This window comes from Chrysochloris asiatica, unplaced genomic scaffold (assembly GCF_000296735.1).
Source record: "Chrysochloris asiatica unplaced genomic scaffold, ChrAsi1.0 scaffold00114, whole genome shotgun sequence".
NCBI lineage: Eukaryota > Metazoa > Chordata > Mammalia > Afrosoricida > Chrysochloridae > Chrysochloris > Chrysochloris asiatica.
Genome location: NW_006408632.1, coordinates 1831918 through 1850286, shown reverse-complemented (window position 1 = coordinate 1850286; position 18369 = coordinate 1831918). Strand labels below are relative to the sequence as shown.

At 38.3% G+C, this 18369-nt stretch overlaps 1 protein-coding gene across 3 annotated transcripts in view; it reads left to right on the top strand.

Moving 5' to 3' along the window:
- EFEMP1 (EGF containing fibulin-like extracellular matrix protein 1) overlaps positions 1-4945 on the top strand; it is a 93097-nt gene extending 88152 nt beyond the window's left edge. For all 3 annotated transcript variants that reach the window (XM_006868020.1, XM_006868019.1, XM_006868018.1), the window contains one exon: positions 4784-4945. In XM_006868020.1, the coding sequence (XP_006868082.1) occupies positions 4784-4945 (162 nt within the window). The remainder of the gene's footprint in view (positions 1-4783) is intronic.
- Positions 4946-18369: the final 13424 nt, after the last annotated feature.

Sequence of the window (18369 nt, the reverse complement as noted above, 5' to 3'; positions counted from 1 at the left end):
TTGCAGAGAAGCTAAAGGAAATGGAAGAAATGAGGAAGTAAAAGAGCTGAACAGAAAATTTCAAAGAGCAGCTCGAGATGGCAGAGTCAAGTATTCTAACGAAATGTGCAAAGACTTGGAATTAGACAACCACAAGGGAATAGCATGCTCAACATTTCTCAAGCTGAAAAAACTGAAGAAAAATTCAAACCTCATTTGAATGTTAAAGGATTCTGCAGGGAAAATGTTGAATGATGTAAGAAGCTGGAATAGAAGATGGAAGGTATACATTGAGTCACTGTACCAAAAGGAAATGTTCAATGTTAAACCAATGTTCAAGCATATGATCAAGAACCAGTGGTATTGAAAGAAGAAATCCAATCTTCACTGAATGCATTAGTGAAAAACAGAACTTCAGGAACTGACAGAACACAAATAGAAATCTGATGAAGCACTGCAGGTGCTCACTCATCCATGTCAAGAAATTTGGAAAATGGCTACCTGGCCAACTGAAAAGATCCATATTTGTGCCTATTCCAAAGAAAGGTGACTCAATACAATGTGCAAATCATTTAACAGTGTCATTAATATCATGCAAGTAAAATTTTCCTGAAGATCATTTAAAAACAGCTTTAACAGTACATCAACAGATACCTGCCAGAAAAGCAAACAAGATTCAGAAGAGGACATGGAACTAGGGATGTAATTGCTAACATCAGATGGATCTTGGCTAAAAGCAGACAATACTAAAAAGATGTGTACTTGTGCTTTATTGGCTATGCAAAAGCCAATTAACTGTGTGGATCCTGACGAGTTATGGATAACAGCTATGGAAGAATGGGTATTCCGGGACACTTAATTGTGCTTATGAGGAACCTGTGCCTAGACCAAGATGCAGTCTTTCAAACAGAACAAGGGGACACTGAATGGTTAAATCAGGAAAGGTGGGCATCAGACTTGTATCCTTTCACCATACTTATACAATCTGTATGCTGAGCAAATAATTTGAGAAACTGGACTATATGAAGAAGAACAAGGCATCAGGATTGGAGGAAGACTCATTAGCAACCTGGAGTATGTATGTAGATGATATAACCTTGCTTGCTGGAAGCAAAGAGGATTTAAAGTACTTACTGATGAATATCAAGGACCACAGCCTGCAATATGGATTGCACCTCAATATAAAGAAAACACAAATCCTCACAGCTGGACCAATAAATTGAAGTTGCAAAAACTTCATTTTGTTTAAATCCACAATCAACACTCATGAAAGCAGCAGTCAAGAAATCAAAGGAGGTATTGTATTAGGCAGATCTTCTGCACAAGACCTCTTTAAAGTAACCAAAAGGAAAGATATTAGTTTGAAGACTAAGGTGTACCTGACCCATGTCATGGTATTTTTAATAGCCTCATATCCATGTGAAATTTGGGCAATGAATAAGGAAGACCATAGAAGAACTGCAGCATTTGGGTTGTGATGCTGAAGAAAAAGTACCATGAGCAGCCAGAAGAACAAGAAGATCTGTGATAGAAAAAGTACTGCCAGAATGTTCCTTAAAGTAAGGATAGTGAGACTGTGTCTATTGTACTTTGGACATGTTATCAATAGGGACCAGACCCTGGAAAAGGACATCATGTTTGGTAAAGTGGTGGTGGTTAGTGACCCTGAATAGGGTTTCCGAAGCTGTAAATCTTTATGGAAACAGAAAGCCTCATCTTTCTCCCATGGAATAGCTGGTAGCTTTGAACTGCTGACCTTGAGGTTTGCAGCCTGATTTGTAACCACTATGCTACCAGAGCTCCTTTGGTAAAGTGGAGGGCTAGTGAAAACCAGGAATACCCCCAACAAGATGACTAGGCACAGTGGAAACAGCAATGGATTCAAGTGTAGCAACAATTATAAGGATGGTGCAGGACAGGCAGTATTTTGTTCTGCTAAGCATAGGGTTGCTATGAGTCAGAGGCAGCCTGAAGGCACCTAAAACAACAAAACAGCACAGGAAAATCAGACCATATGTAAATTTGTAACAACAGACTGTACATAAATCAGATGTTCATAGCCTGGGGACTGCCATGGCTCAGTGTGAACATATTGAGTTCTGAACCCATGAGACAACACATACAGACTTGGATATGTGGGCTTATAACACAACGTAGAGATTTTCAAGTCATTTTTATATATATATGATAATTGAAGCCAGGGATCTGGGTATTATCAGCCAAGGAGAGTTTGTAGTAAGTGGATAAGATCACTCAAAAGAGAAAAGTGCCTGGGATAAGAAGGGACTACGTTATGAAGAGTGTTCCTTTCTATAACATAATCTGGTATTCTAAGAATGTCCAGTACCTTGGCCTACAAATTCCCTGGCCATCCTAACTCCTTCAACTTCATGCTACTCTGTCTGCTGCCTCCCTGTTTTAACGCCTCTTGAGTCTTCTCTTCATCCCTAAAGTGACTTAAGTCCCTTGACCTCTCTATTTTATGACAGTCTGTTTCTTGGTGACAGGTTTGAATTACTCTCTCGCCATAACCTCAACTCTGTCTCTACTCCACCTCTACTTTCATACCTAGCTTGCCAATGCAGATTGGAAATACCATAAATGTGGGTCTCCAATTTCAGATGAGTCCTCAGTATACATAATAATTGTTAGCCTTCATTCCATTCTCTTCAGTTCCTGATACTAAACCTCTCGATTTTCTTTACATTCCTAAACTATTTTCTAGAAGTCCATACTAACATATATGACCCCATGTGTCAGAGTAGAACTGTGCTCCATAGGATTTGTTTGTTATTGCTTTGTACCTTTCTATTGTGAATTGGGTGAAGGTTTACAGAGCAAAGCAGTTTTCCATTCAACAATTCAAACACATTTTGTTTCACACCGTTGATTGCAGTCCCCACTTGTCCCACTTCCTCCCTGTACTTCCTACTTTCATTCTTCTTTCTTTTCTAACCTTTCCTGCCTTCTGAACTTTGTCCTTTTGATTTTAAATGGTTGATATTTTAAGAAATGTTCCATAGAGTTTTTAATTACTGATGTTTCAGAAGTAGATTCTCACACCTTTCTTCCAAGATGCGTCTGGGTGGACTCAAACTACCAACCTTTTGGTTAGCAGCTGAGCTCCTTAACCATTTGCACCACCCAGGGACCCCTTCCAATCCCCACACCTTTCATTTTCAGTAGATGACCTCACCGCCTACTCTTCTGAAACAACTGAAGTATGAATTACCTGAACGTCCCACCTAACCCCATTACAAATTTAATTTAAAGCCAGTGTCGCCTACTTTTTTTCCTTCCTCTAGTTTCCAAAGATACAATTTCACGTCTCTCAATCAATGCCCATAGACCTCCTGTATTCTTCATTTTTCTCCTCTGGAACCTTGTGACATCAGACATCCCTCTATCTTCTACGTATTCAACCTCAGTGTCTCCCTCTGAATAGTGCCATCTTTCTTGTCTACTTTCATAGCTAAGGCTCTTAAAGCATAAGCTGAAATCACAGGCCTCTACTTCCCACTTTACAGTCACTCCTCAGTTTTCTGTTCCCATTGCTCTACTAAAGTTGTTCTGGAAAAAAACCACCAATGCATCCGTACTGCTCTTTGAATTTCCAGTCATCCTCAGTCTCCCCTGAAGTAATAACCACTTTATCATCATTTTGTTTTTCCTATTTCTTTCAATAGATTTTTCTCTGCCCTCTCCTCTTAAATAATAGCCTCTTACAGAATTCCAGCCTCTTACAGAATTCCACGTATGCATTCTCACCCATAATTCAATGTCCACTCCTTCAAATGACTGCAGAATCCTAACATGGTAGCTCCAGAGGATAAGCACTGGACTGTGAAACAAAAGGTCAGTGATTCAAACCCACCAGTAGCTCCGTGGGAGAAAGATGAAACTTTCTTTGCCTGCAAAGATTTAAAGCCTCAAAGACTCTATACAGGGTCGCTATGAGTCGGAACCAACTCTACAGCACTTAATAACAACCCATGTCTCTACCCCTATCCTCATTCTTGCATTCAGACTCCTCAAACATCCACTTACCTACCCTTCCAACCTCATCCCCCTTCACTCTCCAGAATCCATTACACTCATCATCAAAGTGAAACTCCTGAACATAATTCTCTGCATAACTTCTGTTTATCCTGGGTGACTCTCCTCAGGTATTCAAAAGCCTTCCTTTTGCGAACCCTGTTTTTCCCTCTGTATACACATATTTATGTATCTTCATGCATGCTATTATGTTCCTGTCTAGCTCTTCATTTGTCATATTCTGCTGAAAGTAACTAGCTACATTTCTCTGCAATTACTAGAATGTAGGTGAATGCACAGTGTTGTTGCTAAGTTGCTGAGTGCTGTCAAGTCAGTTCCTACAAATAGGAACACTGTATAGGGTTTCCGAGGAGTGACTGGTGGGTCTGAACTACCAATCTTGCAGTTAGTCCGGTGATTATCCTACAGCACCATGCCGGGACTCCATACATAGTGTTGAGATATAGAAAAATGTTCATTTCAAAATCTACCAGATTTTCACTTGAACTCTAAATAGTGTGAAGAGAAATGTTAGAAGGAAGAATGAAAAACAAAGAACTCCCCAGAAAACACAGTCCTTGTAATTTGGAGCTAATGACTATGGGTGGACAAAGGATAAAGTGACTTATTGGGACCAAAAGGGCCCCGAGTACTAGCTCCTCTTTTACCTCATCCTCAAAATTCTTTCTCTGATTCTTCCAGAGTATATACTCACAAATAATAGAAACTCCAATTCAAGAAAAGTGATCTTCCTCTTTTTTTCTTTTAGCAAACGAGCCCTGTAAGTGCAATGCTTGTGCTGGTGAAGACTCTAACAGGACCAAGAGAACATATCGTGGACCTGGAGATGCTGACAGTCAATAGTATAGGAACTTACCGCACAAGCTCGGTGTTAAGATTGACAATAATCGTGGGGCCATTTTCATTTTAGTCTTTTGATAAGAGTCCGCCACAGGCATTTAAATCAGCCAAAGAATAATGTTACCTTAAAAAGCACTATTTTATTTATAGACATATCTAGTACATTTACATCTATCTTTTGTACACACACCCATAAGTCAAACAATTACACCATGGTATAAGGTGGCCATTTAATCTGTAAAGATTCAAAATTTGTCTTTATTACCACATGTAAATTAGACATGAAGCCACTAAACTAGTCTGATTCAAGAGTGCAAAGCACACAGTATCTGGTGAGACCTGGATTCTTGCCGGTAAAAGTGGGGCCAAACAATGATGATCGTCTGGGATGCTTACAAAAAAAGTTTACTACAGATCCACTATGGTCTCCTAAGGAGGCAGCCACCATGGCATTGATAGCATGCAAGGTCAAGATTGTCTAGTGAGTTTTTTTAACTGCTTTGTAAGAAAATGAAAAAAAAAAGTCAATAAAGATATATTTCTTTAGAAAAATGGGGATCTACTATATTTGTGCTGGTTTTTATTTTTTGATCAGTATAAAGGTGGTTTTTTTTTTATCACATAGTAATATAGCATTAGTATATAACATTCTGGTTTCTGTACTATATTTAAATTTTTGTCAGTAAATAAAAATTCTCCAAAATGAATAAAACATCCTTCAACCATAAGGTCAATTTGGACCACAAGGTCAGTGGTTCAAACTCACCAGCTGCTCCTCAGAAACCCTGTACAGGGTCTTTATGGATCGGAACTACTTCACAGTACTCAACAACAGCAATACAAAAATGAAACAGAGATGAGTGAACAATTTCTCAACCAGATTGGAGCTGCTTTGAACAAACAAATTGAGCAAATATAATGTTGTTGTTAAGTGTTTTTGAGTCAGCCCAACTCAGTGCAGCCCTATATAGGGTTTCCAAGGAGCAGCTGGTAGGTTTGAACTGCTAGCCTTTTGGTTAGCAGTGGTTATCCTACAGCGCCACACCAGGATTCCTGGTAAATGTAATTTGTTCTTGGTGTTAGATACCACTGAGTCAGTTTTGACTCTTAAGCCATCCCATATAGGGTTTCCAATGGGCAACTAGTGGGTTTGAACCGCTGACCCTGTGGTTAGCAGTCCAGTGTTTATCCTATAGCACCATAACAGGATTCCTATAAATGTAAAAGTGTCCTCTAAGTTCAAGATATGGAGCAAAATGCAAAAAAAGGTCATTTTACTGAAGAACTTTTATTTTTGGATACATTAAAATCCTAAAACTTTACTACCTAGTAAGTAAAGCTTTTCATCTTTGTACCTGTTGCTCACATAGGAAATAAACTATAATGGTTCTTGTCCCTGGCATCCAGAATGACAGTGAAGCAAAGCAAATATCTTTCTTTTCAGCTCCATGAAAAGATTTGATGTCTTATTTGTTTAAAATGTAACCACTTCACTTTGATGTATCATATTTTTAAATGAAAAATAAATATTATTTTAGAGAATCACATAATCTTTGGAGATTTTTTTAATATAGTCAATAACAGTGAACATACTTTTTGTGTCTGAGAGAAAAAAATCAATTACTAGAGCAAAAATTAAACGGCTTGATTTTTTTTTTAATGAATTAACTAGAAAATGGAGAAACAAAAAGACTGTTAAAATCATGCAACAGAATAATGTACAAAGTTTTTCTTGTTTCAAAGACATATATGAACAACTTCTGACAACCAGATAAACTTGCTGCTGAAACAAATGTTTCTTGAAAGTTTACTAAATTTTCAGTAGTTAAAAAAAAAAAAAGTTCACCAATCACACAATCTCTTTTGTGAGTAGGCTGCAGAACAGGCTTGTTTTAAAGGATAAATGGGGCACCGAATCAGGGAAGAGAAAGTAGACCTGGCCGAAGGTACCACAAAGGAAGCGATTAAACATCCAGTTGCAACACAGCAGGTATGTTGAGTATGTTCCTTGCATACTATTACTGAGGTGTCTTAGGCTGGGTGCTCTGGGGAAGCAAACCGGTGAAGCTTATATATGTATATATACAGAGAGATTTATCTCAAAGAAATTGCTCACATGATTGTACAGGCTGGCGGGTTCCAAGCCCATGGGTCAGATGTTACGCTGGAACCTTCTCCCGACTCACAAATCCAAGACTGGCAGGTCAGAGGATAGACTGTTGGCTGCAAAGTTAAGTGAATCCAAGGTCAGCAGGTAACATGGTAGGCTGCTAACTCACAGACTGCAGAGGCTAAAAACTCCAAAGATCAGCCAGCAATATTGCAGGCCACTGACTCAAGTCTAAAGAACTTTGGTCAGATGATGATGAGCCAGATGCAGGATCCAGATTTAGCAAAATGTAAGACATCTTTGTTCGTTGTTATTGTTGTTAGGTGCCTTTGAGTCAGTTCCAACTCATAGCAACACTATAAACAACAGAACAAAACACTTCCCGGTCCTACGCCATTCTCACAATTGTTGTTATGCTTGAGCCCATTGCTTCTGTCACTGTAAGGAGCACTGTTGATTGTTGAACATTTTTCCTGAGAGTGTTCCAATACTGGCCCTTGATAATCCCAGAAAACTGTAAGCATCAATTTTCCAGCTGATGGTTGACTTTTCAACTTTTTCTTGGTCGGCGACTGAGAAGGTTTCCATTCCATACTCCGCCATTTACTCTCAGGAAACCCACCAAGGTTGGCAGTTCACACCACAGCAACTCCTTGGGAAAAACCTATACAGGGTTGCTATGGCACTGTAGGATAATCACTGGACTGCTAACCACAAGGTCAGCAGTTCAAACCTATAGGGTTCAAACTATACAAGGTCACCAAGAATCAAAAACAACTTGATGGCACTAAACAATAGCAATATATGGTGCTGATGGGTAAGCAATGAACTGCAAACCCACCAGCCACTCCTCAGAAACCCTATACCAGATTGCTATTAATTGGAACTAACTTGACAGCACTTAACAACAACAACAATATATACTGAAGAATAGAACTGCTCCATAGAGTTTTTCAATGGTTGATTTTTCTGAATTAGATGGCTTCTTTTGAGGCATTACTTAGTGAACTGGTACATCTAACTTTTCTGTTGATAACCAAGTACAATAATCTGTGCACCATCCTGGGACTCCTATTGAAGCCATAAACTATAGACAAGACCGTTACCCTTCATCTCAAATCCTATTACTACTCAAAACCTTAGACATGTCGAGAGAGTTAAGATATGCTGAAGATTCACAGATGCAGTTTGTTTTTGCCATAGGTGTAAAAATAAAAGAAAACTAATTCCAAGACTGTTCATCCACTAATTTCACAGTGGATTAATTTTCACCATGTTTAGTTAGATTTTTCACTAAAAAGGATTATTGTTGTTATTAATTCTGACTCATAACAACTCTATACACAGCAGAACTAAACAGTGCCCAGTCTTGCAGCATCCTCACATTTGTTTTGTTTGATTCCATTGTTCCTGACACTATGGTAATCCATTTCATTGATGGTCATTTTCTTTTTAACTGACCCTCTGCCTTTTCAATCATAATATCCTTCTCCAGAATCTGATCCCTCCTAAGCATATATCCAAAGAACAAGAGACAAAGTCTCACCATCTTCGTGTCTAGGGAACATTCTGGTTATATTTATTCCAAGACACATTAGTTTTTTCTTGGCAGTCCATATATTTTCAATATCCTTCTCCAACACCCTAATTCAAATATTTTTTTTATTTGACTTTTGTCAAGCTTTCACACACATATGAGGCAACTGAAAATACCATGGCTTAGGTCAGGTGCACCTTAGTCTTCAAAAGGACATCTTTGTTCTTTAATACTTTAAAGAGGTCTTTTACAGCAGATTTACCTAATGCAATGTGCCATTTGGTTTCTTGACTTCTGCTTCTATAAGCATTGATTGTGAATCCAAGAAAATTAAATCTTTGACAATTTCAATCTTTTCTATGTTTATCATAATGTTATTAATTTATTCAGTTATGAGGATTTTTGTTTCATTTACATTAAGGTACAATCTATGCCAAAAGTTGTAGTTTTTGGTCTTCATCAGTAAGTATTTCGATTCCTCTTTACTTCCAGAAAGCAAGGTTGTCTCATCTGCATATAGCAGATTGTTAATGAATCTTCCTTCAATCCGGATACCATGATCTGCATATAATCCAGCTTCTCATATTACTTGCTCAGCATACAGATTGAATAAGTATAATAAAAGGATATGATTCTGACACACACCCTTCCTGATTTTAAATCAGTCAGTATTCCCATGTTCTGTTCAAATGCCTTACTCTTGCTGTATGTACAGGTTTCCTTTGAGCCCAATTTAGTATTTTGAAATTCCTATTCTTCACAATATTATCCATAGTTTGTTATGATCCAATCAAATGACTTTGCACAGAAGTAAACTTCTCTCTGGTGTTCTCTGCTTTCAGGCAAGTTCCATCTGACATCAGCAATGATATTCCTCGTTCCAAAAGCCCTCTTCTGAATTAGCTTAAATTTCTGTCAGCTCCCAGTCAATGTACTGCTGAAATCGTTTTTAATTATCTTCAACAAAATTTTAATTGCATGTGATATTAATTGTTTGATAATTTCTGCATTCTGTTAGGTCACCTTTCTTTATAATTGGCAAATATATTAATTTCTTCCAATAGGTGGGCTAGGCAGTTATCTTCCAAATTTCTTGATCTAGATAAGTGAGAGCCTCCAGTACTGCATAGTTTGGTGAAACATTTCCATTTGTATTCCATCAACTCCTGGGGTTTTCTTTTTCACCAGCGTCTGCAATGCAACTTGGACTTCTTCAATACCATCAGTTCGTACCCATATGGTACCTCTTGAAATGATTGAGCCAATTACTATTGATACAGTTACTCTGTGTATACCTTTCATCTTCTTTTGATGCTTCCTGCATTACTCAATATTTTGCCCATAGAATCCTTCAATATTGCAACCCAATTCTTGAAAGTTTTCCTTCAGTTCTATCATCTTCAGAAATGCTGATTGTGTTCTTCTGTTTGGTTTTCTAATTCCAGCTTTTAGCACATTTCATTATAATACTTGACTTTGTCTTCTCAAGCTGCCCTTTGAAATTTTTTCTTAAACTCATTTGCTTCATCATTTCTTCTAATTGCTTTAGCTTCTCTATGTTCGAGAACAAGTTTCAGAGTCTATTCTGACATTCATTTTGGTCTTTTCTTTCTTCTCTGTCTTTTTAATAACTTTTTGCTTACTTCCTGTATGATGTTCTTGATGTCATCCTACAATTCTTCTAGTCTTCAGGCACTGATGTATGAATTCTGCTCTTGAGATGGTCTCTAAAGTTCAGGTGGGATATACTTTAGTTCATATCTTGGCTCTCATGGACTTGTTTTCATTTTATTCAGCTTCAGCTTGAACTTGCATATGAGCAAGTGATGGTCTGTTCCACAGTCAGCTCCTGGTCTTGTTTTGGTGATGATATGAATTTCTCCATCATATTTTGTCACAGATGTGGTCTATTTGATTCCTGTGGCTTTAATCTGGTCTATCTGTATAGTCACCTGTTATGTTGTTGAAAAAAGGTATTTGCAACTAATAAGTAACCGGTCTTGCAAAATTTTATCATGAGATCCTCCAGCATCAATTTTATCACCAAGATCACAATTTTATCACCAAGATCACTTATGTATTCCAGTCTTCAGCAACTATCAATACGTCTTGATTGCATGTTCAATCAATTTCAGACTGCAGAAGTTAGTAGACTTTTTCAGTTTCATCATCACTAACTTTAGTGGTTGGTGAATAATTGCTGTTGTTGTTACATGCTGTCAAGTCAGTTCCATCTCATAGTTACCCTGTATAGGATTTTCGAGGAGTAGCTGGTGAGCTTGAACCACCGACCTTGAGGTTCAAACAGACACACATTAATCCGTAGCACCACACCCAAACTCCAAATTTGAACAATAGTAGCAATTAACTAGTCTTCCTGTAGGCATATGGATATTATCCTCTCACAGACAGCACCGTACTTCAAGATCTTGAAATGCTCTTTTTGATCATTAATGGCCATTCTTCTTCAGTTTGTAGTTCCAGGCATAGTAAACCACATGACTGTCCAATTCAAAATGGCCAATACCAGTTCATTTCAGCTCATTAATGCCTAAGATACTGATCTTTATGTGCTCTATTTCATTTTGTATTCCAATTTTCCTAGATTCATATTTTGTACATTCCATATTCCAATTATTAATGGATGTTGTGCCCCATAAACAAATGTAGGCCCTGAAAACTTTGCTTCATCTAAGTCATTAAGATCAACTCTAGTTTGAAGAGACAGCTCTTCCCCACTTGTATTTTATGTGTCTCCCAACCACAGGAGTCCATCTTCTGGTACTATATCAGACATGATACACTACTATTCGTAAGGTTTTCAGTAGCTAACCATTCAGAATGTCTACCTCTCCCTCTTCCTAGTCTGTCTTAATCTGGAAACTCCATTGAAACCTATCCATCATGGTCGATCCTGCTGGTATTTAAAATATCTGTAGCATAGTTTCCAGTATCAGCATAACACACAAGCCACCACAAAACAACAAATTGACAGTTGAGTAGAGGACTAAAAAGGCTAGCAAGTTAAAAAAAAAAAAAAAGTTTTAATTTCACAAAACAAAAACGTGGACAAAACCTTAAGAAACCTACACTAAACTTAGAGGTACAGCCATATGAGTAAACAAAATACCTCATGCTCACTTTTTATCTTTTTGGATATTCAGATTAAAGTAGCTGTCATAACAAAAGGGGGGAGGGGAAACCATAGCAGTAAGACAATGTACTGCATTGTTTTTAAATTTCATGCCTCTGTCTTCTCCATCCCCAAGGGAGTCTCTGATTTAAACCAGGCCCCACAAAAGATGGAAAGATGGGAATTATAGGAATAATTCATAGTCACAGTCATTATTATTCAGCAGTAAACATTTATTAAGCAACTTCTATGGTAATCCCTTCCAACATCTTACAGTGGAATGTAGTATAAAAGAACCAGGGTCCTGGTCTAGGTCTAACTTTAAACATTTGTTAGACTTTGGGCAAATTAAGGATTCAGTTTTTCCATACATAAAACTGGGACCTTGTACTTCCTATATTGTTTCTGCTTTTACAAGTATAACTAATCCCTATTGTAAGGCTGAGCTGAGGGAAGATATAGCTTTATTTACCAAATCTTTGAGATCATTTGATTATTCTTTGCATGCAGTAGCTGTTAGGAAGCATTGACCACTGGAAGAAGAGGAATTTAATAGATCCCACCCAAAAACAAGTCTTTACAATGTGGGTTCATTGAAGACAAGGAGAAATAATCCAATTTAGCTATAATTTCTTAATTACAATTCAAAATAAATTTTTCCAGGATTTACTCTTTGTAAATTTTGCATGTGTTTCTCCTCTCCAATGACATTGGAGAAATATGATTACTCATGTTCAACTGAAAGTCTTTTTGCTTTGTTTCACCAGTGGAAAAAAAGGCCAGTCATGATTTCCCACACTTCCAAACAGGCTTCCAAGGAAATGCGTATGTTCTTACTCAGTGAGTCTCAGTAAGGAAGGCTGACCTAGGGCTTTCCATCACTTCACCATTCTTATGCCCTTGGCTTGTGCTGTGAGGCTTCCAGGCACTCTGACTGGACAGAATTACTTTCTGGCACTGACTAGAAAAGGCCTCTTAATTATTAAGTTCTCTCCAACAGAGAATAACTTCCCTTCAGCCACCACCAAATCTCCTCTTCCATAGTCTGCCAATTTGCAATCTCCTTCCCCTCCAAACATATAAATCTTTCCAATTGCATACCTTTCTAATAATAATCAAATTCTAGATCTCAGATAACATCCTGTCTAACTCACTTATTTTAATCTCAAGGTTGTAATTTACACAACCTTGAATGCAGGTCTTATGACTTAGGTTAGGGCTCCTTTCATTGGTTCTATTCCAAATATGAACGGTAATAGGCAGTCCCTCCCCTTCCTAGGCCTTTTCCCGCAAACAGTGTCCATCATGTGGGCCATCTGTGCTGGCTGTTCTGACTCACTGTCACTACTGTCACACAGTCAGGTTGAAAGTTATGGATACCAGCTTGATTCTGATATACTCTCTTCAGTTACAATTGATAAGCTATCTTTCATTTGGGAGAGACAAATTCGTTGTGTTAGATAAAGTGCTCCTGAAACCTAAAAACCAATGCAAGGACCAATCATCTGGGCTTTTTGACAAAAGAAAACAAAAACAAAAACAAAAACCAGATGCCAGGCAGTCGACTCTAACTTATGGTGACTTTATGTGTGTCAGAGAAGAACTGTGCTCCATAGGTTTTTCAGTGAGTGACAGTGATGAAGATGGAGTAGAGCTGACACTCTACTGACCTTCAGCAGGGACTGGACCAGAAGGCTTTGTTGGGTCCTCCCTGCCCTAAGAAGTGGTGTAAGAATGAAAGGCTAATGTAGAGACTGCTACCATTCCCTAACATTGGTCAATAGTAATTAGGTCATTTTTGAAAAGACTACTTCATTATCACCTTAAGGAGTGTCGCTTTAGAGGCCTGGAGTTAATCTTAAGAAGAGACTACATTTTATTAACAATCCAGTCATCAACAGGCTTATAGCTCTTTCACAGTATGTTTAAGTGAAAAGACAAAAAGTACTTTTTAAAATTATTGATTTTTTTTTTTTTTAATTTAAGGGTAGAAACCAATCCTGAGTCTAGTAAGTGTAGACTTACTCTTATCTCTACTCCTCCTCTAAAAGGTAGAGATTTTAGCGAATCCAAATGATGGAAATAGAATGATAAGCTAGGACCACTTGAACACAATCCAGTAGGATTATCATTTGGAGAGAATGCTTCACCAATACAAGTTTATTTTTTAATTGTTTCCATGATTTTAAGAAATTGCTTTCATTTTAAATAGTCGTGTGTGCTTTGAACTTTATAACCCTTCTTTTGAAATATAGAACAGTTGTTGGTCAGCTCAGATACCGTGCATGAAAGAGGCAAAACCCCACCTACTGCAACTGAGTCGATTATGACTCATAATGTCCCTATAAAGGGTTTTTGAGGCTGTAAATTTTTACAGGAACAGAAAGCTTCATCTTTCCCCTGTAGAATGGCTGGTGGATTTGAGTTTCCAACCTTGTGGATAGCAGTCCAGTACTTATCCCATAGAGCCACCAGGGCTCCTTAAGAATGGACAAAGCCCTTCATTAATATGTCAAATATTTAACACCTTGATAATTCTATCCCAATTCATCATCTCAGATGGCAAGTTTCCATCTTCCTAGCTGGGGGGAGCACCTGCAAAATATAAATCCAAACTGTGACACATCTGGTACCAAAAATTTTTCTTTAAATCAATCTTGTTGCATGTGGCCAGCAGATTACAATATCAATATCGTTGAACAAAAACAAGACAAAAAGTTAACTGCTTCTTATATGTAGTCAGTGCAGATGTCTAGTTAAGCTTCTTATATTGTAAGTACACGTGTTCCTTAATAAAGCACAGACCAGAGTTGAAACAGAAACGCAAGAGAATTTTAAAGACCTGACTGTAATACTTCAGTTCTTTTTGAGCTTCGCATAGAAACTAAATAAATTTCTGCAGAATCTCAGCATTATCTGTAATCATGTGCATGTAACAAAAATAAATGCTTTTGCTAGTTATTTAGATATCTCCAAATGGTTTATTTTCTTTAAAAACTGTATTCTGTAGTTTTGTGTTTTACTATTTGGATTATATTTCTTTAAATGGTAAATTTACTTTTCCATGGCTTAAACCAGGTGTCTTCATAAATTGTTGTCCTAAAAGCAGACCCTGAGACAAGTATTCAATGCAGGTAGTTTGTATTAAAGGTTATCTTAGGGAGCACATGACGAAAGTAAGCCATGAAGAGAAGGAGAAAATCAAATAAAGGAGCGAGTTAGTGTAGGGGTTACCTCTGTGTACAACTGGAGCTCAGTTCCTCTGTGGATTCTCTCTGCTGTCATTAGGGTCACGCCTCAGAGTCATGTCACCAGAAGCCCAATAAACTAGGACATTTATCCAACAACTGCCGTACCTTGGTGAGCATCTCCCCCATGAGCACTAAGGGGCCACGCGCCACTGTAATTGTCTGCAGCTGGGCGTGCTCTCTGGTTCTGGAGAAAGAGCTCTTGCAGAGAAGGGAAGCTGAGGGAAACTCAAAGCTGGCTACAGCAGCCCCCAGTAAACTCACCTTGGGGAGCAGATGTGGAGTTGAGTATGCATGATAACTCAGACAATGAAGCATGTGAAACAGGCTCTGTGGCTTCCCTACACAAGAACCCCTTCCTAGACATTTTTCTGTTGGTTCTCCCATCTTTCTCTCTTCCAATTTTCCTCTGCTGCCCATGTTGTCTTCTCCTGTGATTATCAATCAATTAGCAAATTCATCACCATCCATGGCCAAGGTACGCCATACCAACTGAAGTGCAAAGTCATATATGGTATTATGTGGTATCACACTGTTTATATCATGGGCCTGTCTGATTCCAGAGCCCATGTTTGTTCCTCAAAGGTGAATTTTCAGGTAAGGCACTGTAGGATAAGAACTGGACTGCTAACCTCAAGGTTGGTAGTTCAAACTTACCAGCAGCTCCTCAGAAACCCTATATATTATATTATGATTCAAAACTGAATAAACAAAACAAAAACAATGCAACTTAAGTATCAGACCTTCTCTCTTTCATGGGCTCATTCTAAGATCTAGAAGGGATGCTAGCAGTGTATTTCTATGATCATACATTTTTTGTAAACTTTATAAAAGATATTTTAGCTGAATTACTTAGGACTGCTGTTTCTTTCTTCACCAGTTCCCCCGTCACAGTTCTCCTGTTAGGTGCACAAGACTGACGACAAGCATTTTTGGGATCTGACCAAGGAGAAAATAAATTGGGGGTCCAATTAGTTTAGGTTAAGTGAGATATATTTATAATATTGATAGTCAGTTCTATGTATGGCTGGCTGAGTTCTAATTCAGCGTATTCTACAGCACTCAATACCAGGAATATCTAGGTAAAATAAAAGAAGTTAATCCATAAAAAATTCTCTTATTCATCATGGGTATAAAATCATAAGCAGATGATTTTTAATCATCACCGAGTGAGGAATATATTCAGCTATACAGCATATACAATTATAAATGTACCATACAATTCAGCATATACAATTATAAATGCACCATACAATTTAGCACATACAATTATAAATGCACCATACAATTAAAATATAGTTCATATTTATTTCCAAAGAACTCACCAGAAACCATTCTGACACTAAGAAGTGAATTATAACAACAGAAACTGAAACAATTTCATATAATACCAAAAGCACTAATTTATTGAGAGGAAGAAAAAAATTCAAATAGAAAGTGAATAGACTCTTTATGTGTTAGCTATTACAGTGTAGTGGTTACGAATCGGGCTGCGAACCTAAAGGTCAACAGTTTGAAACTACCAGCTGCTCCGCGGGAGAAAAATGAGGCTTTCTACTCCCGTAAGGATTTACACCCTCGGAAACCCTGTACAGGGTCGCTATGGGTCGGAACCGACTCGACGGCATGTAACAACAACAACATTACATTAATAAAGAGGAATGAATCATGTGAACACACTGCAAAAGGTTGAAATGTCCTGCAACTTTGATAGGAAACACTGGCATCAGTGAATATAACATAAAACACTGTGGCAAAAGGTCATCAACAACTAACTGGTTCGTAAACGTGACCATATCAGAGAGTATTTAAGATTAGTCTCAATATTTTGCTTTACGGGCAGGGGCAAGTTAGCAAACCAAGTAGAAAGGTTGTGAGGGCCCTGTACAACAAATTTATGGAAAACCAAATGAAGAAGATGCACATTATAGTCTTGGAACTCTGAGTTTCAAATGAAGGGATAGAGAAGTGGATTGAATATTTACTAGGAAAGAGAGCTGAGCAGACACAACGAAGAGAAAAGGAGACCTGTGCCAGCTGATCAGACTCGGCGCAGCCATCTTAAGCTTTCTTTGAAAAGCTTCAGGGACAAGAAAACATATTGGTGTTACAGAAGTATACCTTTGGCTCTTGGAGACAAAGGTAAAATTATTTCTTGTTTCCCACACTTCCCCAGTGACCAGAGGCAAGGCCAGCACCCATTTGAGAATATCCCCAGGGAAGCTTCCATTCTCCAGGCAGTCAGAGTCACACAGAGGAGAGGGCTGCAGTTGTGAGTCACATTAAAGAAGTCAGGAGCTAGCTGCATTAACCCTGTTCAGGTGAACCTTGTTCCAAATCTGCAGAGCCAGGCTGTGGCCAGTCCTGGGCTAGTTCTCACTATGAGCAGCAGGCTAAATGGGGCCATCTTGAACTTCTGAAAGCAACTTTGAAGGCAAAAGGGCAGTAGGTGGTATACAAGTATATCATTTATTGGTGGACAGAAAGGCATCAATTCTTCTATGGTCTTCCTTATTCACTGTCCAGCTTTCACATGCATATGAGGTTATTGACTGTACCAAAAGGAAATGATTAATGTTCAACCATTTCAAAAGGTAGCATATGACCAAGAGCCAATGATACTGAGGGAGGAAGTCCAAGGTGCATTGAAGGAATTGGCCAAGAACAAGGCACCAGGAATTGATGGAATAAAAACTGAAACAAGATACATAGGGGAACACTGAGACAGGCTTGCATGGCTTAAGTGGGACAGAGATAAATAGTGATGCATGCTTAACCTAGGAACAACAGGGCTCTATGATACAGGGATCTAGGCATAGCTTGAAGAGGGTAAATAATACTAAAATACTTGACTGTCTTATGAATATTGGTTTCCCTTGCCTACTATTGTTAAATAGACACTTTAGTGGATAGAAAGGAATGTCAGGAAACATGATTACATAAAACATGTAAGCACATTTTCAGCCTATAACTAATTGGAATATCTAAAATGGGTTCTAGAACTTGCCCAGTGAAATAGGCCTCTTGCATGAGGAATTCACACCGACCGCCTAAGACAGGCAGTGTCCCTCAAACAAATAATAAATAAGGGGGAATCTGTGGCAGACAGTGCAGACCCGGTCAGGAGTTCAAGGCCCTGCCGGCCCAAGCGTCGCAGACCGCCCAAACCATAGGCTCTGAGGATCAGACCTTGGTCACCTAGCAGACACAACAAACTGGCCCTCATCTGATTATTCAGTATGTTTGCTAGGAATCTCATACATGAGCCCTGGATATCCACAGATAAATGTAAAAACCTTACCTAGAAGCCTAGACTGCAAACTCCAAAAAGCCAAAGTGCTCCCCTCCCAAAAAAAAAACAAAAAAAAGCTAAAGAGGATAGAGAGAAACACTGTTAACTTATGGTATATGGAGGGGATTATAATCAATGTAATGAAACAAGTTATATGAATGGTTGAATGTGAAA